Source organism: Curcuma longa, chromosome 3, assembly GCF_044706935.1.
Source record: "Curcuma longa cultivar G26 ecotype Majalengka, Jawa Barat chromosome 3, ITB_CL_G26_1.1, whole genome shotgun sequence".
NCBI classification, from domain to species: Eukaryota; Viridiplantae; Streptophyta; class Magnoliopsida; order Zingiberales; family Zingiberaceae; genus Curcuma; species Curcuma longa.
In genome coordinates this window covers 10,958,458-10,978,571 of record NC_133863.1, presented here as the reverse complement: position 1 = coordinate 10,978,571, position 20,114 = coordinate 10,958,458, and the positions used below count along the sequence as shown (strand labels likewise).

The window sequence follows — 20,114 nt, the reverse complement described above, 5'->3', positions numbered from 1 at the left end:
TGCTAATGCTGCTGTTCAAATGTCCTTATCATATATAAATATGTATGTGTTAGATGATTTTAGGTCAATCTTTTTCTTTTATATTTGATAATAAGCGTGCATTCTTGGCTTTCTAATAGAATATCGGTATTTTAGGGCCGGCCAAAATGATTCTTTTACTGGGAGTGAGGACTCAGACATGGTGTAGCTGTCAGTAAAAAAATATAACACGTAAATAATGATAATACTTAATGCATAGTTCATTACGTTAAAGATAAAGCTTGAAATCAGAGTTATAAGATACTATTCTGTTCAAACAGACTGGACAAACACAAACCATGCAACCAGACAATATCACCAAGAACAGAGACATGGATCATCCATAACACCAGGGAGCAGGACTATGGCACCAACAACAACAATATGATGCATTATTTAATCAGGGAGGAGAGCGAGGATCGATTCCGTTTGAATGTTGTAGTCCTCAAAGGTGCGGCCGTCCTCAAGTTGCCTGCCGGCGAAGATGAGCATTTGCTGGTCCGCGGGGATGCCCGCCTTGTCCTGGATTTTGGCCTTGACATCGTCGATGGTGTCCGAGCTCTTAACCTGCAGTACAAGATTCTTCGAGAATAAACGGTCGACGAAGATTCGCATACTTTCACTCGATCTCGTGTCGAAGGTGATAGTACTGATACCCTCCTCGTCCTCGATCTCCGCCTTCAAGTTGTCAAAGATGAAGTCTGAGCTCCGCAACGAGGGTGACAGGCTTGCCATCGTCATTGAGATTCTTGGCAGACATCTGCATCTGAATGGTGGAGGTAACAGAGAAGAAAAACCAGAAGCTTATGGACAATATATATTCAACCTGCAGTCCTGCACGTCAAATGCCAAGGATGAACACAATTTATAGCGATCGTGCAGATAACGTAGTTATTTCCGGCGTTAATTATGCTTCTCGAAACAATAAGTTATAATAATTGTGTAGTAATCTCTGGCCCCCACGGGCGGTGTGTAGTAATCTCTGCATTATAGTTTCCATCTCTGTGCATGCTCTTCGTCTTCTCCAACGACCATGCATGCAACCTGCAGATAATATTTTCATTAAATTTTCAAGGCCAACTAAAATTAGGATTGACAATTTACATCGTCCAGGACCAACATATTATAAATAAAATCTTGCCCTTTCAGTCATTTAAAAAGTGTATAAAACAATATAATATAATTATACTATATGTTTAACCCTATAAAACAATATAGTAGTGTTAAAAATAGAGATTTATCATTGTTTTGAAAATAAGAATCCAATGGCCTCAGCATGTAAGCATCTCGACAATATTACAAAATGCTTGCAGCTTGGCTTTCTGTAAGTATCATCTTTTGTGGGGTGTGAGGATAACACAATTTAACACGTAAATAATGATAATACTTAATGCATATAGTTCATTACATTAAAGATAAAGGTTGAAATCAGATTGATAACATACTGTTCTGTTCAAATAGACTTGGTAACACAAATCATGCGACCACTACTACATCAGACTTGAAATCATAAGACAATATCACAAGAACAGAGACATCGATCACCCATAGCACCAACAACAATACGATGCATTATTTAATAGGGCAATAGATAGATCACTGGCCGCCACGAAGGCGGAGAACCAGGTGGAGGGTCGATTCCTTTTGAATGTTGTAGTCCGCCAAGGTGCGGCCGTCCTCAAGTTGCTTGCCGGCGAAGATGAGCCTTTGCTGGTCCGGAGGGATGCCCTCCTTGTCCTGGATTTTGGCCTTGACATTGTCGATGGTATCCGAGCTCTCCACCTCGAGGGTGATCGTCTTGCCGGTGAGCGTCTTGACAAAAATTTGCATGCCGCCACGGAGGCGGAGGACAAGGTGGAGAGTAGATTCCTTCTGAATGTTGTAATCGGCCAAGGTGCGGCCGTCCTCGAGTTGTTTGCCTGCAAAGATCAACCTTTGCTGGTCCGGAGGGATGCCCTCCTTGTCCTGGATCTTGGCCTTCACGTTGTCGATGGTATCAGAGGATTCCACCTCAAGGGTGATGGTCTTGCCTGTGAGGGTTTTCACAAAGATCTGCATCTGATCGACGTAACAGGGAAGAATCAGCACAGAATCAAACAGATCGAAAGCTATTCCTCTAATCCAGACCAAAAGCTTAATTCTCGTAAGAGAAAGAAACAAATAATATTAAGAAAGATCAAACCGTAAACAATTTGCAAGAATATTAAGAAGCAAAAGCGAAATTACCACAATCAACTCCACAGAATAAATTAAAAGAAAAGGTATGCAAAACGGATGAGAAGACTACCTTGAGAGAGAAGAAAAAATCCCGAGAACGAAGAGATCGGATGATACGGGACTAAAGGGCCGCCTAGGGTTCTTATTTATAGCGATTTGATTGGATATGGGCACCGCAACTGCCTTCTCACGCAACTTCTCGAATATTTTCTCGCCATTAGTTACACGGCGCCTTCGCGTGGGGCCCACAGCGCTCACCTAGAGCCGCGGTTCTAGATCGAGGATTCGCTGGTTTCCGTTTGGCGCCGGAAGTGTCGTGGAAATCGAGATAAGGTTTCGTCCGCTGGTTCGTGGCGCTTTCCACGAACGTAACGGCGTCGAACCGGAGGGCTTTTTCGGCCGTTACATATTTACCAAATAAAACTTTTTTTTATGAATTAATTAAAAAATAAATAAAAAGAATGAACAAGTGAGAATGGTCGCCGGCGATCGGATAACTAGAAGCACCGGGCTGAGAACTTGAGAAGTAAGTCGGGAAGGTTGCAACTTCTTCTCGGCCCCTGCTCTCCCTTCACTTTCTGCCCGTTCATCACTAGACCTTGGCACGGGGATTGAATTGTTTGGTGGAGCAGGAGAGCCACTGAAGAGCATCTCCAGTTACATGGATATTGTGAAATTCATTACAAAGAATCAAGGGATGTGTGTGTATGTGTGTGTGTGTGATTTTTGCAGAGACAACTTTACTAATGTCAAGGGGCGTACTTTAGAGGTGTCAGAGAAATCATTATCATCTTATCTTTTTTTAGCATCGGCATCGAGATGTCTAGCCGATGCTACAGTATAGCACCGCTAGGACTGACTTCTACTCTTGTCCAAAGTGTGCACCTCTCAGATCAATTTATATTGATGATTCTGGTCAGGTATTACGGATAATTAAGTCATCAGTCAACAAACAGTCCGATGTAGATAATCTTTAAATTGGACGAGAGGGCGGGAGCTGATCCGAACCTGAAACATACTTCAAAGAGGAGATTAGATTAATGTAGAGGAGTCCCAGCAAGTCACTCCAATGCTCAAATTATTATTCGATAAAAGGAAAAATGAAAATGCACAGAAGAAGAAGAGTTCAAAAAGTTGAACTAGCTAGCGGAGAAGAAGAAGAAGTCCCCTCAAAAAATGTTTTTCAAGATTTATATAGTCATCGAGATAGCATCTACACGTCGACTACAGCAACATCATTATGGAAGTATATGAGAAGATTAAATCTGACAGATGTTGATTGCTTTTGGGTTTTTTTTTTTGCATTATGCATAGAAAAAAAGATATCAACCTCATAACTGCTCTTTTATTCTTATGTTGTCACGTGTCTCAAGAATATTCGTAGCCTGTTTATGGATCCACAAAAAACAAAAATTCACACTAAGGATATGGAATAAATATGAGAGTGTGTGAAATTGGGACTCGAGGCTAAGATAACATCTGAGGTCGAGATAGCGAGGTGTCGAGATAGCCAAGGTGCAGAGATAATTGAAATGTTGAGGTGCTGAGATGAGGTGTCGAGATGAGGTGCCGAAAAGAGATGTCGAAATGAGGTGCTAAGATGGTTGAAATACTAAAGTGTTGAGATGAGCTACCGAGATGAGAGATGCCGAGATGAGATGTTGAGACGAGATGCCGAGATGAAGTGTTGAAACGAGATGCCGAGATGAGGTGTCGAGATGGCTGAAATGCTAAGGTGCCGAGATGATTGAGGTGGCCGAGGTGATCGAGATGACTGAGGTGGCCGAGGTGATCAAGATGGCTGAGATGGCCAAGGTGCCGAGATGGCTGAAATGGCCGAGGTGCCGAGATGACCGATATAGCCGAGGTGCCGAAATGACCGAGATAACCAAGGTGACCGAGATGGTCGAGGTGCTAAGATGGCCGAGGTGCCGAGATGACGATCTGAGACTGAGCCCTTAGTCCGTCTCGACCTGACTTCACTTCGGGTGGAACTATCTTCCCTTGAGTCCATTTAACTAACACTACCAAGTTAATTCTAGACTTGACTTTCACTTAACTGTTAGATTTTCATCTTAGAGAGAGTCACGTTATCATCTATGACACCTACATCAACAACCATTAACAAATATAAGGAATGCATAGAGCAACCAAATAGAATTGAAAGGCCACCTTTTTGAGAGGAACGGGTCCTAACTTAGTGAGTTAGTAGCGGCTACACTAATAGCTACTAACAAGCACTTAAGTGATTGTTACATGTTATAACAAAGACCTGTCGGTTACTGCACGCTGTAGCAATCAGATGTCAACTGTTATAGAGTTGTAGCAACCCCCTACCAACTACTACACCTTGATATTGACCAAAGAGTAGTCAATACCAGGTGCAGGTCCCGTAAGGGTAGGCTATCTAGTGGATACTGAACCATGTAATTAACCAACCCTTTTCTTGTAGGAACTCACGTGTTTATGTTGAAATTCTATCTTATCATGACAATCTAGAGCAAGAGTGGATATCCTTGTCATCCTCTTCTGTTGTGATCAATTGTAATTTCTCGATTTACTTCTTCATAGATGATCATGAAACCGACCATGTGAGACCGTTGGGATGGCGGATTCCACCTTTTTTATAGAAGAGGTATCCTCGTCATCCTAAAGATAAGGTCAAAAATCCAAAAAGCCTTTCGAAAGGTCAAAATTTGCAGAAGGTCACAGATTTTTCCAATCGACTATTTGACTTAAACAATATAGCACAGGAGGAAGATGAATTATCGTATGAGCTTGTAGATGAGGAAGTTTATGATCTATAAGCTGAGAAAGCAGAGGAAGAAGAGATGGTCTTTGGATACTTTGAAGACGAATACTAGCTCTAACATCATTGATTTCTACGTATTCGATGTTGACAATGGTGCGAATGACTCACTAATCTAAGAGAAGATAATTTCATCTAATATAGCATAGGACACTTTCACTTTGACTGTGCCCATCAAAGAGGTGGAAATTAAGTGCAAAGCACCAAAAGTTGGTCAGTGTTCAAGGATGACAAATGTTTCAAAAAAGTTTTAATGGATTATATAATATATAAAGGCTTTAAGATTAACACATAGAGATAAAAATATTTGTCAGGTTTAGGAGAATTATTGCTAGATGACCAAAAATATTTCAGATCACTTTATTTGACAAGCTGCACACTCATTCAAAGTCTTTGAAAAAATGAAGAGACCATAAAAATTGCTCATGTTCTTGACTTGCTAGTGAGATCCAAGAGCAAAGTAATGACTAATGAGAAGTACATCCCAAGTATGAATATAATAGACATCCAAACAAGATTTGGAGTGACAATTTCTTATCAAAAAACATTGCAAGTCAAAGTACAAGCAATGCTCAATATATATGGAGATTATGTTAACTCGTACGATGACCCTTAAGCTCTTGCTAGAGAATTAAAGATTGAAGATAATCAAACCTTGGTTCACATAAGGTCTTCACATGATGAACATTTTCAGCAAGGCTTTTGGAGCTAGTGCATTTATTGGATTCCTTCATCTAGTTATTGGTATAGATGCTTGCCACTTAATAAGAAAGTATTCAAGGATTTTAATGATGGCAACTAGTGTCAACGAAACCAATGGATTATTTCCAATTGCATTTGCAGTTATAGAAATTGCATTTGCATTTGCAATGGTTCTTAACAGAATTTCATACTCAAGTTGTTAGTGATAGATGTATCACTGATAATTGATTGAAATCCTAACATACTAGCCGTAGTTAAAGATGTATTTCCCAAGTCACACCATGGATAGTGTCCCATGCACCTATTGAAGAACTTGGTATTAGTCTATAAGACAAAGGCAGCCAAATTGCTATGGGTCATAACACGTGCATGCACTGAATTCACTTATAATGAGTTCATAGAGAAGATGAATTGTACCACTAGGAAAGTTACGAATGAGTTATCAAAGTGGAGAAGGAGAAATATGCAAGTATAATATGCTCTTTACCAATGGTTCTGAGCGCATGAATTCAATCTTAAAACTCGACGTGAATTACTAATATACAACATAGTGGAATACACGAGGAGAAAACTATCAAAATGGTTTTACATACATAGAATGATTGGTGAAAAAATATTAACCAAGATGACTCCTGTTAAAATATCCTCACCAAGTACAAGGATTGGGATTTACAGTATGCTATTCACCTAGGTTCTAATATTGAATTCTAAGTGAGCACCAACAATGAATTCTATGATGTAAATATGGTGAAGAGACATTGCATTTGTCGTAGGTTTGATGTCCATGGGCTTTCATACTCACATGCAATGTGTATAATTGGTAACATAGAAGTTGATCTTTACAATTAATGTGAAGATTATTATTTATGTTCTCGTTATAGGAGCACATATATTAACATCATCTGTGAAATTAGAAATAAGAAGTTCTAAATCCATCGACCCACTAATTCCTAATTGTTCCTAGGTGTCAAGGACAAATAGGTAGGCAAAGAAAACCAGGCATAGGTATGCAAATGCTCTGATGTTTCCTCATGTTAGAGTTGGATGTTATCTGGTAGACACTGAATAGGAAATGGTAACGATATTGGCTATAGAAAGCAGCAACTAGCGTGTTTTGCTTATATCATATCTCTTGCTACAAATTGTATTCAGGAAAACAAAAATCTACAAATCCGTTTCATCTCTTCAGTTGTCGCCAAGGGCGAACGCATTTCGTTCTAGTGGTATTGCAAAATCGCTGAATGCGTAATCATGGATGCAGCTGAGGCATGAATATAGCAAATTCGTTGAACTGTTTATAGTATCTTCTACAATCTTTACTGGGGATTGATAAAGTTTTACCTCCGACCAGCAGCCATAGTTGGACTTTTAAGGCATCCTTTCCGATCCAACAAGATGAATTAAAGTTAACATCACGATTAATAAGAATAATCTCAACTGAAAAACATTTAAAAAGTAGAGTCCATATGCCAATTAAAAACACGGAACAAAGCATATAAACACACATTAATTAGATCAAGTCATCAAGGAGTAGTTTGGAACTTCACACAATTCATACTAATCAGACACAGTACGGATATTGATTCAATGACATCATGCAAACTAAAGTATGATTCGATGATGCATGCTGATACTATGGATGAACTGATTCCATTTGCCATCTTCATTAGCTCGCCTCTGTCTTCTCAAGAGCTAGTAACACAAAAACCAGATTAAATAGGTCAAAAGATGACAACTTATGAAGTAGCAGCAGATGATGACTGTGCAGCAATAACTTACTGTTGTAGTTGAGTAGTTTTTCGATGAGATCAACATGGGTCATGAGCATTCTCCTACAGCAGTAGCGAACCAAGCCCACAGCATCCAGAGCATCTCTTTTAGAAATTAATCCAAAATAATTTAGATGATGATGACTGAATAATTTAACTATCGAATTTAATAATATGAATATTTAGATACAATTATTAATAGGTTATCTGAGTAATCAAATAATAATATTAAATAACTAATTTATTAGATCATAATCTATTTTCTGCTATTAATAAATAATACGATATTCATAGTAATAGTAACACCAATAAATTTTATTTTTCACATATATCAATGTGTAATGATTAACTTTTCCACCACACATTTTATTTGGGAGGACAAGAATTTGTGTGGTCATTGTTTTCTTGTTAAATGACATAAATACTGCAATTATAATGCAACTAATAGGTGCAGCGTTACCTAAGAAGATAAACATAGAGTGTTAGCAGAGATGACTATTGAGCAGATAGTGTGTTGGTAGATAAAATATTTCTAAAACAAAAGGACAATTAGATTATTTGACAGGTTTGAAACTTTGTATCCTTCCATTTCCAGCATTTTCGCAAGGAAACAAAACCAAGGAAAACTAGAACCCATCTGGTACTTGTCACCTCTAACGTTGTATCACCCCTTATGAATACCAGCCTAACAAATCACCAGAAACTAGCTCACTTCTTCATGTTAACATGTAAGAAGATAACAACCTAATAAGTCGCCAGAAGCTAGCCTAATCAGTTGCAAACATTTATAACAATCCTAACTATTAAACCAATGGACAGTCCCAAGTGCACAATATTTAGAGCAGGTCCAGCACATATATGCCTTGTGCCATTCAGCTACAACATATATTTAACAATACCATATCAGATAATCATTTTTTTATTGTTCTAGTTTTTATTTATCTTCTCTACCCTACTTACACCATTAACCTATTTTAATAAATTGTCAAATAATAATATGATTTGTCATGTATGTAATACAATTTTTTTTCAAATTTTCCTAGTAGGGCCACTGATACACCAAGGTTTTATCTATGTTGTTTCTTAACTTCTCGATACTCTCAATTCTATGTTTGGTCATACAAGTTTAACATACAATAGTCCAAGCACTCCATGCTCCCTCAAAAATCTGAGTACATCTTTTTATTCTATCATTATTGTTGAATAGTGCAAGCAAAATCTTTATCTAAAAGAGAGAAAAACAAGGTTGTGTATAACAATCCTAACCATCTTACAAGCTGTAATAGTTTAGCATGATAAATCTTTGAAGAACTTGGAAAAAAAACAGCCTGATGCACGAAGCTCCTGCCAATGTGAGATCTCGGTGAAGAGTCTATTATATGCATTCTAACCCTGCTTTGCAAAAGGCTATTTCCAAAACTCGATCCCATGACCTCCAGGTCACATGACAACAACTTTACCGTTGCGTCAAGGCTCCCCTCCATTGTAATAATTTAGCATGATAAATCTTTGAAGAACTTGATTGTGTCAAAATGAAGATTGTATATCTTTCTCACCCGATCATAACCAGACCCAAAATACACGTGTTATTAAATTATCATTCATATTCACCCAAATAATTTGTTGAATGATGTCAATAATCAATTTCCTTACTAAAAACATGAAAACCACTCTGAAAATCAAGCGAACGTCCATTAAAAAATAATATATATAAAAAAAGAATATCACCCTTCAGTGTAATCCGCCTGCAGAAGATCTAGATACGTATCCCATTTGTTCCCAATCACCTACGCGAAGAGCGAACAAACAACAACCATGATCAGTTCTCAATAATTTTTCGGCAAAAAGGTCCTCTTATACAGGCAGTCAAAAACAACGAAACCCTAAAACAAGGCTAAGCAAAGTGTGCTGATTTAGAAAGAAATTAGATAGAGCGTTACCTTGCCGCAGGTGAAGCAGCGCACCGGGATGATCATCTTGTCAAGTTTGGAAAATAGATAAGAGGGAGAACCGGAGAGGGGACGCCGGCGCAGCAGAGAGAAGAGCCGGAAGAGGGGCGGCGAGAGATCGAGGGAGTTCGTCGCGTGGGACGGGGGTAGGCAATGGAACGGGAGATTGTGAGAAGATTTGGTTAGGGTTTGGGATTGGGATGCTTATATATGAGAATTATCAAAATACTCCATTAGTTTAAGATTTCCTTAAAAATATCCTTAAAATTTTATTAATATCAAAACTTTGTCTTTTAACATTTTTATTATAGAAATTAAGTATCTATTTTACTCTTTCAAATTATTATAGAAATTGATTTTAAGTTGAAAATGTCACGTGAGTTCGCAATCACGCACGTGATCAATAAGAATAGTGTTTACATATCGCCCTTTCTCGATTTGTTTTGTGCAGCCTTCGACTCTCGACCTTTGCTTATTTCCTCCTCCGTTGGAACGGAGGGCGATCATGGTGTGCCAGAAGTGTAATTCCTCTCCCCTCTCTGCTATCACTTCAAGCACTACGTCTTGGTTTCTCCTTTTATGGTTGTTCGAGCATCAGGTTGCATCTTTGGTTCTATCTGTTGGTTCCTGTTTTGGTAGGCGAGAAGAAGCTAGGAAAGGTGATCGTTCCGGACAAGTGGAAGGAGGGAGCAAGCAACACTACCGAGGGCGGAGGACGAAAGATCAACGAGAACAAGCTTCTCTCTAAGAAGAATAGGTCGTCTCACAAATTGGGAACGTTTTTCTATTTTGATTTAATTTTCTCTTTGTTTTTTGTCACTCTCTCTTTACATTGCTGCTTTTGGCTGCTGTTTGTTAAGTTTAGATTAAAATTTCATCTTGATTCTTTGATGTTAGGGTTTGTGTGCGTTGAGTTGATTGATATAGATTATCTCTGATAATTTCAAACTTCAATTCCTTAGATTTTTGGATTCCGCAAATAATCTATTGCCTTAGTTATGTTGTCCAATCTGAAAATTTTCTTTCTGATGTGAAGTTTCGAGATCCTAATTTCATCCATAGAGGTAATTACGTTGCAATATACGTCTCGTACTTTAATCTATAATTGGCCAACTCATCTTAGAATAAGGAGTCAGTTTGGCAGGAAAAAAATGTTTGCTTCTAGACTATCTTCTTATGTTTAGTTGCTTTCTAGTAATCTTTACTAGATCTTCATTTGTCATTGACTCTCTAAGAGCATAATTTACTCCACGATATCACGAATATGCAATTTTATTTAATTCTTTTCAAAATGAAATGTTTATGTTGGTACTTGGTACCTCTTTAATTAGATATAGTTTAGTAGATATCCATTGAATTCAATGGGTGGGTTTGGGTAGGTATATGCAAATTAGTTAATCACTCTTAATGGTGATTTTCAAGGCCCAATGCAATACTCAATCTCTTTTTCTCCTGGCTTGGGATCATTGTTGCGGTTTTATTTGGTACCAAATAAAAAAAATGTGCCCATTAACACTAACCAGGATGAAATCTGTACCACCAAACCTTAATTAGTATTCAATTATATGTTCCTAGATTTGTATACAAATTTAGAAAGGGGCTCTGAGAGAAATTCTTTGGGTGAACATAGTTTATAGTGATTATCTTGTTTAGTAAAGTGCATAAGTTTAATCATCCACAAGAAAAGTTTGAAAGCATTTATATTTAGTGGAGCATGAAATTGAATTTTTAAAAATAATTATCCTATTATTTGGTACAAGTGCATGATCCGAATGTAGTGCTTTTGTGCTACAGAATATATTTTCATCTCTCATATAGAATTACATTCTTTCTAAAACTTGATCTAGGGCATTCTAACCGGTCATGTTTGTGGCATCATCACTATTTTCTGTCTAATTACAAGTTAAATTCATGAAACAGACTAAAAGTAAGTTATACTATGACATGACTTTTAATCAAGTGGCTGATTTGAGAATGTATACTATGAACATGTGAATTTAGAATAGTTTAATGTTGCACTCAAATTCTTAGAACATGACACACTAAATTATTGTATATGAGTTATGAATCAAGTGAATGATTTGAGAGAATTTAACTAAATTTTGTTGAACTATATAATTTTTGTTAGATTTTCACCGACTTACCATTATTTCTCTCGATTAAAAAGATGTGTGATATGGCAATTCAACCTATCAAATCAACAATTTAACTTATATCTGGCAAAAACACAGTGGCTGTAGAGATTTCTTACAAATGTATCAATTGGTGTATAAAATAGTTACTACTCAAAGTTGAGGATGAAATTTCTATAAATATATAAACTAATGTAGTGTTTTTATAAATTATTCCTCATGCTAGTTGGGATTTATATGGCTTGATTATGATGCTGATGCTGATGATAAATGTCATGCTAACAACAAACAAATTTGGCCTTTTCTAATTCCTCAGATGGACACCTTATGGAGACACCAAGTGTGTAATTTGCAAACAACAAGTGCATCAAGATGCGAAGTATTGTCACACTTGTGCATACTCTAAAGGCAAGTCATTCTATTCTATTCTATTAGTTGATTAAGTATTCTCTTGTGGAATAAGTGTTTTCAATGTGACACTGTCTTTAGTTTCAATTGCTTTGTCAAACTTTATTTGGAGTTCCAATCATTGAGTTTATTGTGTAGACTCTCGATTGTAATCAGTTATTAGAAAACTTCTTTTGTGTGCTTGATTCTAATTTCCTAGTAGCGATATCATTTTCAGTTTCGTCACTGTATATGTCATGTATATCTTTCTTTTTTAAAATTCTGGCACATTTAAGCTTCAGAAGATGTTCACTAACTTCTATCCTTTTCTATCCAGGAGTCTGTGCTATGTGTGGGAAGCAAGTTCTGGATACAAAGTTATACAAGCAGAGCAATGTATGACGACGACGATTGTGAGGCACGATTTGGTTGTAGAAATTCCTGAATGGATGTTAACCAGCTTGTAAATCGATGAGTATGTAATACTAATCAGTGGGTGGATTGGTTGATAAGTCTCTACTTCGCTATCAGCTTCAGTCACTTGTGCTTTATATATAGTTTTGAGTTAGAACTAATGTAGATTACTGAAGTAAACAGAATCAGAAGATTGTCTTTTATGATTGCTAAATCATGTACTTCTTACAAATCATAAGATCTAATGCTATTATTACGTTCCCTGTTGTTCATAACAGGTATAATAAATTGCTACTTTGTATTGCTTTGTCTAATTTAATGATCGCGTTAAAACTTATATTTGTCTAAAAATTTTCATAATCTTATCAAGCATTAGTTCATACTAAATATAAATTATATTGCTAATTCTTTGATAATAAACTTAAATATCGATACAATCTAAACATCTGTCTAACATCGCGAAATGAGCTGTATATTTATTTTAGGATCGACAATTAATTGATATTTATTTTAATTATTTATATTTTAGCATTCTGCAACAAATATATTATTTTAATACAACTAAATGGGAATACATTAATTGGGACCGAACGCTGGTCCCACACACTGGCTTCAGGATTAATCAATGGCCGAGGCTGGCACAGAATAAACTATGCGGGCTGCCTCACCCCCATGTGATGCGACGAGCTCAATTCCACACGTCGCGGGCATCGGTCCAGTTCATGAACGTTGTCGTCGTCCCACCAGATTTCGCTAATGTTGACCCCTGCTTAGATCCTACAGAAAGCTTCGATTTCCAGCTGGAAAATTCATCAAAGCAGTTAGCTTTTTCTTCTAAGCTTATCACTTGTTTTGCTGGCCACTGTCGCCGTCTCCAGCACTCAAGCGGCGGGGCTCAATCTCACCAGCTGCTTGCCACCACCACCCACTCCATTCTGAGAGGAGAAGGAAATTTTTATAAAAGTCCTTGTAGCTCTCCGCTTGCGTTGCTTCCAATCTTCTCTGCTGTGAGCTTCCACCAAACTCTCGCCTTGCGCGTCTAAAAAAGGGCGAAGGGGAGAAAGGGGAGGAAAAACTGTGATTTTGAGTGGGGAGGGAGGAGGGGGGAGGATGAGTATGTACGGGCGTGATCCGTGGGGCGGGCCGCTGGAGATCTCGCACGCGGACTCGGCCACTGACGATGACCGGAGCCGGAACCTGGACCTGGACCGGGCGGCGCTGTCGATGACGTCGCGGCAACTGGACGAGACGCAGCAGAGCTGGCTGCTCGCCGGGCCCGGCGACCAGGGGAAGAAGAAGAAGAAGTACGTCGACTTGGGGTGCCTCATCGTCAGCCGCAAGCTCTTCCTCTGGACCGTTGGGGCGATCGTTGCCACCGCCGCGCTAGCCGGCCTCATCACGCTCATCGTCAAAACTGTGCCGCGCCACCACCGCCCTCGTCCGCCGCCGGACAACTACACCCTCGCGCTCCACAAGGCCCTCATGTTCTTCAACGCACAGCGATGTGAGCGAACCCTTTTCCCAAATGCCTGCAGAGATCTGCTCCAAAGCTCCGATTTTGATGGGTTTTCTGAGTGAAAGACGAGATTTTAATGGCATTTTTTGACGATTTCTTTTGCAGCTGGACCGATTCCGAAGCACAACAACGTGTCATGGAGGGGGAACTCCGGGATGAAGGATGGCATCTCGGATCCGTCCCACGGGAGGAGCCTTGTGGGAGGATTCTACGACGCCGGCGACGCCATCAAGTTCAACTTCCCTTCTTCCTTCGCCATGACCATGCTTAGCTGGAGCGTGATCGAGTACAGTGCCAAGTACGAGGCCGCCGGCGAGCTCGGCCATGTCAAGGAGATCATCAAGTGGGGCGTCGACTACCTCCTCAAGACCTTCAATTCCTCAGCTGACACAATCGATCGCATCGCTGCCCAGGTAGGGGGGAAAGCATCCATTTCATCATCCAAACCAAGATTAAGGAAAATCTGGGGTCAATTCTGATGAATTCAAACTTACGGTAGGTTGGGCAAGGAGACACTTCCGGTGGTACAACTCCAAACGACCACTATTGCTGGATGAGACCGGAAGACATCGACTACCCGAGGCCGGTCCTCGAGTGCCACAGTTGTTCCGACCTCGCGGCCGAGATGGCGGCTGCTCTGGCTTCAGCATCCATCGTCTTCAAGGACAACAAAGCCTACTCTCAGAAGCTCGTCCACGGCGCTGCCACACTCTTCAAGTTCTCGAGAGAGCAAAGGGGGCGGTACAGTGGCGGCGGCTCCGACGCAGCAGTCTTCTACAATTCTACTAGCTACTGGGACGAATTCGTGTGGGGTGGCTCCTGGATGTACCTCGCCACCGGCAATTCGTCCTTCCTTCAGCTGGCCACCCACCCGACGCTCGCAAAGCATGCCGGCGCTTTCTGGGGAGGACCGGACTACGGAGTCCTCAGTTGGGACAACAAGCTGACTGGTGCTCAAGTAATTTAAGCTTCCGTTTTGATCATACTTCTTCTTCTTCTGTCGACTTTCTTGGATTTCCCTAATCTTTTTCTTTTGCAGGTACTTCTCAGTAGATTGAGATTGTTCTTGAGCCCAGGGTACCCTTATGAAGAAATCCTGAAAACTTTCCACAACCAGACTGGAATCATCATGTGTTCTTACCTTCCAGTCTTCAACACTTTCAACAGAACAAAAGGTTTGAAATTTTCCATCTGCAACTCCGCTCTGCAGTTTTTCCCATCAAATCGCTGATCCAGAGGCACTTGCAGGAGGCTTGATACAGCTAAACCATGGAAGGCCTCAGCCCCTGCAGTACGTCGTCAATGCGGCTTTCCTCGCAGCTCTCTACAGCGACTACCTTGAAGCCTCCGATTCTCCAGGGTGGTACTGCGGCCCGAATTTCTTCTCCACCGGCGTCCTCCGCGACTTTGCGCGAACCCAGGCATGTTCTTCAGTCTTTGTCCCACAACCTATTCGATACAGATTCAGACTGTTTGAGTTCTCTGTTCATGGCAGATCGACTACATCCTTGGGAAGAACCCCCAGAAGATGAGCTACGTCGTCGGATTCGGAGGACGGTACCCGAAGCACGTTCATCACCGCGGCGCCTCGATTCCGAAGAACGGGGTGAAGTACGGCTGTAAAGGGGGGTGGAAGTGGAGGGACACGAAGAAGCCGAACCCGAACACCGTCGTCGGAGCGATGGTTGCAGGCCCTGACAGGCACGACGGGTTCCGCGATGTCCGGACAAACTACAATTACACCGAGCCGACGCTCGCGGGCAACGCCGGTTTAGTCGCCGCCCTGGTGGCTCTGTCCGGTGAGGCCAATGGAGTGGACAAGAACACCATGTTCTCGGCTGTCCCGCCGATGTTTCCGAACCCTCCGCCGCCGCCGACGGCGTGGAAGCCATGAGATAGGAGAGGATTCTAGTTCTTTTACGTGTACGATGATGATCCTTGTAGTGCAATGGTCGATTGAATTCCTTTGTGGAAAGTTGGAAGACAGCCTACTTTCAATTTGAGAGCTGCATATTTTTGTCAGTGTTAAATCATGGCCGTGTAATAAGATATATAGAATTAAGCTTGAATTTCAGTTTGTGGAGTTTGATATTCTGGGCGACTCTCCGTGAGCTCCATGTGATCTATCGTTCATCACGCGATCGCACGTCAGATCCGATCGTCCAAATATGAGAATGTACAGTGTTTCGCGCTCGCCGCACCGTCCGGTCATCGTCAATCGCCAACTCGGGCGCGATCGACGTGCTTCTCGTCGGTGCATTGGCGAGCATCGGATTCTGATCGGATTGTGGCCGGAATCCGATGCAATTTGGTTGGAATCCGGCACGTGTCACTGCGGATTGCGTTCCCACCAAATTGCGTCGGATTCCGATCAGAATCCGACGCCGGCCGAAGCGGTGCGTCGATTGTGTCTAGACCGGCGGTCGGTGGTGGCCAGACGGCATGGCGAGGGTGGCGGCAACGATGATGGATCGGCTATGTTGCTCATTGGGTCACACAGCGTGAGTCACACACAATTTCAAATCTCTTAATTTGTAGACTTGTAGTTGCTTTCTTCATCTTGTTTGGTCACTTTGTTCGGTTGGTCTTGTTTGTGGGCCGAGTCACCCTCCTTCGGTCTGATTCTATAGCTTAAACCGGGCTCGATCACTAGAAGGCTAGACTTAATAATTAAAAAAATTTATTCAGAAGGTTTTATTAATATCATAATACTTTTTAAGAATTTCACTTTGCTCTAAAATATCTAATTTTTATTCTTTTAAATATTTCTGTAATTTATTTTAATTTTTGAGAGAGACTAGCTTGACCATAAAATATGAAATTTAAAGAGGCATTTACATTAATAAAACTTTAAGAAGATTTTTTTAAAGAGATATTAAATGCTGAAGTATTTATAAAAAAAATATTCGTTTTAAAATACAAAATTTGAAGACTGATAAAAAAATAAAACAAATATTATTTTTAACATTATCTAAATTTACTAGAAGAGAATAATTTAATAAGTTTTTATCAGAAAATAAATAATTTCGGTAAAAAAAAATTTGAGTCGTTTATAAACGATCCCAATTCCATTTCGCTCGTCGCGGATTGGAGGTTCACTCCCAGCTCTCCTTTGTGCGTCGAAAGATCATTCATTCCCTTGAATTCGTGGGGTATGATCTTCCGCTATCTATGCCCTTTCCGATCTTTGTTGCGTTGTTTTTGGCGTCTTACCTCCTTTGTCGGATTGATCTCGGTTTAGGGTTTCGATCTGAGAGGTTTCATGCCGTTGCATGATTACAATAAGAGATTGCTCGTCGATAGGGTTTGATTTCTGTTCTATTTTCAATCTGCGATGCGTAGGACCTGGTACGGTTAATGTTGTTGCTGTGAGGTAAGTATGCCGAGCAAGTTGCGCTGCAACTCTTTACTCATCAAAATAAGTATATCGTTGTTAAGAGCACAAGTTGAAATAAGTATTTTGTCTAGGTTGGTTCTATACCTCAATCTCTGAAGCTTGGACTGAAATCTATTTTCCTCATAAAAATTATGGCAAGCACTGTTCACTTTTCATTTATTATAAAACTGTTGGCGTGTGTCTTGCTTGAGGTTTTAGTTCAGTCGTTCAATGTAGTTGTTTAGGAATGCATTTAGCGTTGCAAGTGAATATTTTGAAACCTTTAGCTGTTTGTTGTCTATCTTTAATTAATAGAAGTACATGCCTGTTTTGTTTTGGGAATGTTTCTGGATAACATCTTGTCTATCTAGCACCCTTCATTTATTTTTTGTTGGAGAAGAAGGAATTGATGCAGATTAGCAATAAGATTCATAGTTTGAATTTCAAATTATGGTTTCGAGTTGTTTCGTAATTTATAGTGTTTTTTTGTTATCTTTTAATTTGGTAGTCCATTAATTGAATAATTGTTATTCTCAATTTGCTTATTTATTTCCTAGTTTTCATTAGGATTGAGCATATAAAAAATGCTTTTGTGTTATGTAATAAGCAGCTTTGATTGATGAAATTTCTCTTTAATTAACCTCTGTGTCCCTGTGTGATTTCTTTTTCCTAAGTGTGAGATAGTTATCACTTTTTTTTCATTAATTTTGTCTCAGTCTTTTATGTGATTTTTGTGATCAATTTGGGCTGCATTAGGTGTTGCTTTTGGTAATTGAACCATTCATCTTTTAGTACGAAAACATTGCATTCTAATCTTTACTACTAAGAAATTTTTTAACAGTACTCTAAACAAGTCTTCGTTATTTATACCTAAAGTACTACTAGTATCAGTTATTTACCTATCTGTTACCATTCAAATCATTTCATTTGATACACTAACTTGATATCTAACTTGTGTTTTATTTTTTGTGCTCAGGATACAGTCATTGCTTCCAATTGGACATCTGGAGAATTTTTATTCACTGGTTCGTATAATGTAGAAACACTGCATCTTGAACTGAGTCTTTCTTGTGCATTCGTGGCAAAGTTATAATGTCTTGGCTTCCAAATGTAACTCCTGCTTTTATGTTTTTCACAAAAAATGCATTACTTTCATTTTTCGTATTTTGTTTATATGACATAGACTCATATAACCTTTAAGCTTAGTGTTGGGGATATTCTAGTTCTCTCTTGTGTTCATTATATTTCCTTTGCATAATTTGTATGACATACTTGTAGTTTTCCTTTTATACCAAATGCTACTACTTGATTAACTTTTCCATTGCATCTCATTTTCAGTTGTCCTAATACTTTTGTTGACAAATCTGGATCTTGCACCTATGAATTGAGTAATGCCTTGAAAAGAAATCTGCTTCCTATATGATTTTGGTGGTCCATTTTATGGGTTCAAAGAGATCGAATGCCGACTCTTCTATTGGCTCCACTTCCAGTCTGCCAGTGGTCTACTATATGGATGATGTTGATTTCTTAGCTTCTTATTTTATCATCTTTATCTTTCCAAACAATTCAAAACCAGAAGTAAATGCTTAGTCAGTCGCCTAGACCGAGTTTTAAAACCATGCAAATCTAACCTTGTCTTTTCACAAATTTGCCTTGTCTTAGTCTGGTCTGAGGTTGTACCAATAAGCTGGGCAGCCCTGTTGACGGTATTTCATGATGAGGAAATGCCTTCTCTTTCTAATGTGGCATCAGGAGCTTGTTTCACTTCTTACAGTACAGCTGGTTTCGTTTTGATGAATTTTTATTGTTAAATTTTGGTTGTGGATGACAAAAAGATTTCTTGACATTTTGTATGGATTATTTGGGATATTTTCTCTTGCTGGCATATTTAATTCAATTTTCTTTAAGCTGTTAATCCTGACTGCCTGACTGCCAGTATATTTGCCTTATCTATCTGTCATATCACCAGATAGATTTCATAAGTATCATGCTGAAGCGTATACAGAGAAGTCACCAGGGTCTTGAAGAAAATGACCTATGCTCTCAAACAAACAACAAACCTATGGGAACTTAAAGAATGGTGGAAGGGAATAAAAAGAAAAGAGAGGCAAAGAAAATCGAAATGAAAAAAAGAATAAAGCAAAAAAAAAAAAATAAGTAGATATTCAAAAAAAATAAGTAGAAGATAGAAGAGCCCAGATTCCAAATGAACAAATTCAAACTCGAAAAGGATCTTTCTGATTCTCGAAAAATAAGGGGCAAAGGGATTGATCGAGAAAGATTTCTTGTTCTTATCTTATTATAAGATTATAAGATCGTGATTTGATCCGCATATGTTTGGTATGCATCGATATGGTTGTAGTTGTGGACTTATAAACTTGTTGTGGTACCAAAATTTCTGGATTTACATTCGTGGTTGTATGTTTTCATTTGGAAATGTAATATATTATTTTGGTTATATGCATGTGTTAGTAGTAGTTGTATGGTAGTGTCCCTATATGGTATCTTTTATGTATGTATGGTGTGTTAAAGGACGTGTCATCACTTCTGCGCCATGTGCTGCCAGTATGTCTTTGTATGTATTCAGGGAATGTCATTGTTACAGAGGAAATGCTGTCAAAATTTTTGGACGACCTCCAGGAACGTGACGTGTATCTCATTGTTTGATCTAATTAAATTAAATTTTATTTATTTAATTAATAGTGACATGTTTATATGTTATATGTTATTAAATATCAATTATCTACATGATTAATCAATAATTTAGTTATTTTTTCTTAGAATTGCATAGTAGTAACATGTATTTTGTGTAGCAATTGGTGATG

At 39.1% G+C, this 20,114-nt stretch overlaps 4 protein-coding genes, 1 long non-coding RNA gene and 1 pseudogene across 5 annotated transcripts; 3 read left to right on the top strand and 3 right to left on the bottom strand.

The window, feature by feature from the left end:
- Positions 1-266: 266 nt before the first annotated feature.
- On the bottom strand, positions 267-969 carry LOC141825140 (polyubiquitin-like; annotated as a pseudogene).
- A 453-nt stretch (positions 970-1,422) lies between these two features.
- Positions 1,423-2,416, bottom strand: LOC141825139 (polyubiquitin). Its single transcript, XM_074712528.1, has 2 exons — positions 2,306-2,416; positions 1,423-2,076 (listed from the first exon to the last, which is right to left on the bottom strand). The coding sequence occupies exon 2, from the start codon at positions 2,074-2,076 to the stop codon at positions 1,615-1,617; it is 462 nt and encodes a 153-aa protein (XP_074568629.1). The 5' UTR covers positions 2,306-2,416; the 3' UTR covers positions 1,423-1,614.
- A 4,748-nt stretch (positions 2,417-7,164) lies between these two features.
- LOC141825244 (DNA-directed RNA polymerase subunit 10-like protein) lies at positions 7,165-9,622 on the bottom strand. Its single transcript, XM_074712629.1, has 4 exons — positions 9,456-9,622; positions 9,244-9,302; positions 7,526-7,620; positions 7,165-7,438 (listed from the first exon to the last, which is right to left on the bottom strand). Exons 1-4 carry the CDS (start codon positions 9,489-9,491, stop codon positions 7,413-7,415), a joined length of 216 nt encoding a protein of 71 aa, XP_074568730.1. The 5' UTR covers positions 9,492-9,622; the 3' UTR covers positions 7,165-7,412.
- A 298-nt stretch (positions 9,623-9,920) lies between these two features.
- On the top strand, positions 9,921-12,656 carry LOC141822663 (uncharacterized). Its single transcript, XM_074709996.1, has 4 exons — positions 9,921-9,985; positions 10,104-10,221; positions 11,913-12,004; positions 12,321-12,656. Exons 1-4 carry the CDS (start codon positions 9,970-9,972, stop codon positions 12,383-12,385), a joined length of 291 nt encoding a protein of 96 aa, XP_074566097.1. The 5' UTR covers positions 9,921-9,969; the 3' UTR covers positions 12,386-12,656.
- A 488-nt stretch (positions 12,657-13,144) lies between these two features.
- Positions 13,145-15,987, top strand: LOC141824226 (endoglucanase 9-like). The gene is made up of 6 exons (XM_074711471.1): positions 13,145-13,901; positions 14,019-14,326; positions 14,413-14,871; positions 14,953-15,088; positions 15,162-15,334; positions 15,409-15,987. Exons 1-6 carry the CDS (start codon positions 13,508-13,510, stop codon positions 15,805-15,807), a joined length of 1,869 nt encoding a protein of 622 aa, XP_074567572.1. The 5' UTR covers positions 13,145-13,507; the 3' UTR covers positions 15,808-15,987.
- Positions 15,988-16,992: 1,005 nt separating this feature from the next.
- On the top strand, positions 16,993-18,389 carry LOC141825178 (uncharacterized). Its single transcript, XR_012601484.1, has 3 exons — positions 16,993-17,065; positions 17,155-17,286; positions 18,266-18,389. It is a non-coding gene; the product is annotated as an uncharacterized LOC141825178 (long non-coding RNA).
- Positions 18,390-20,114: the final 1,725 nt, after the last annotated feature.

Coding starts and splice junctions, on each gene's coding strand:
- LOC141825139 (XM_074712528.1), bottom strand. CDS start 2,076: ATGCAGATCTTTGTGAAAACCCTCACAGGCAAGACCATCACCCTTGAG.
- LOC141825244 (XM_074712629.1), bottom strand. CDS start 9,491: ATGATCATCCCGGTGCGCTGCTTCACCTGCGGCAAG. Junction 9,303..9,455: donor GCTGCTTCACCTGCGGCAAG/GTAACGCTCTAT, acceptor CTCTTCGCGTAG/GTGATTGGGAACAAATGGGA. Junction 7,621..9,243: donor CAGGCGGATTACACTGAAGG/GTGATATTCTTT, acceptor AATTTCTAAAAG/AGATGCTCTGGATGCTGTGG.
- LOC141822663 (XM_074709996.1), top strand. Junction 10,222..11,912: donor CTTCTCTCTAAGAAGAATAG/GTCGTCTCACAA, acceptor CTAATTCCTCAG/ATGGACACCTTATGGAGACA. Junction 12,005..12,320: donor CACTTGTGCATACTCTAAAG/GCAAGTCATTCT, acceptor TTTTCTATCCAG/GAGTCTGTGCTATGTGTGGG.
- LOC141824226 (XM_074711471.1), top strand. CDS start 13,508: ATGAGTATGTACGGGCGTGATCCGTGGGGCGGGCCGCTGGAGATCTCG. Junction 14,872..14,952: donor ACAAGCTGACTGGTGCTCAA/GTAATTTAAGCT, acceptor TTTCTTTTGCAG/GTACTTCTCAGTAGATTGAG. Junction 15,335..15,408: donor GCGACTTTGCGCGAACCCAG/GCATGTTCTTCA, acceptor TGTTCATGGCAG/ATCGACTACATCCTTGGGAA.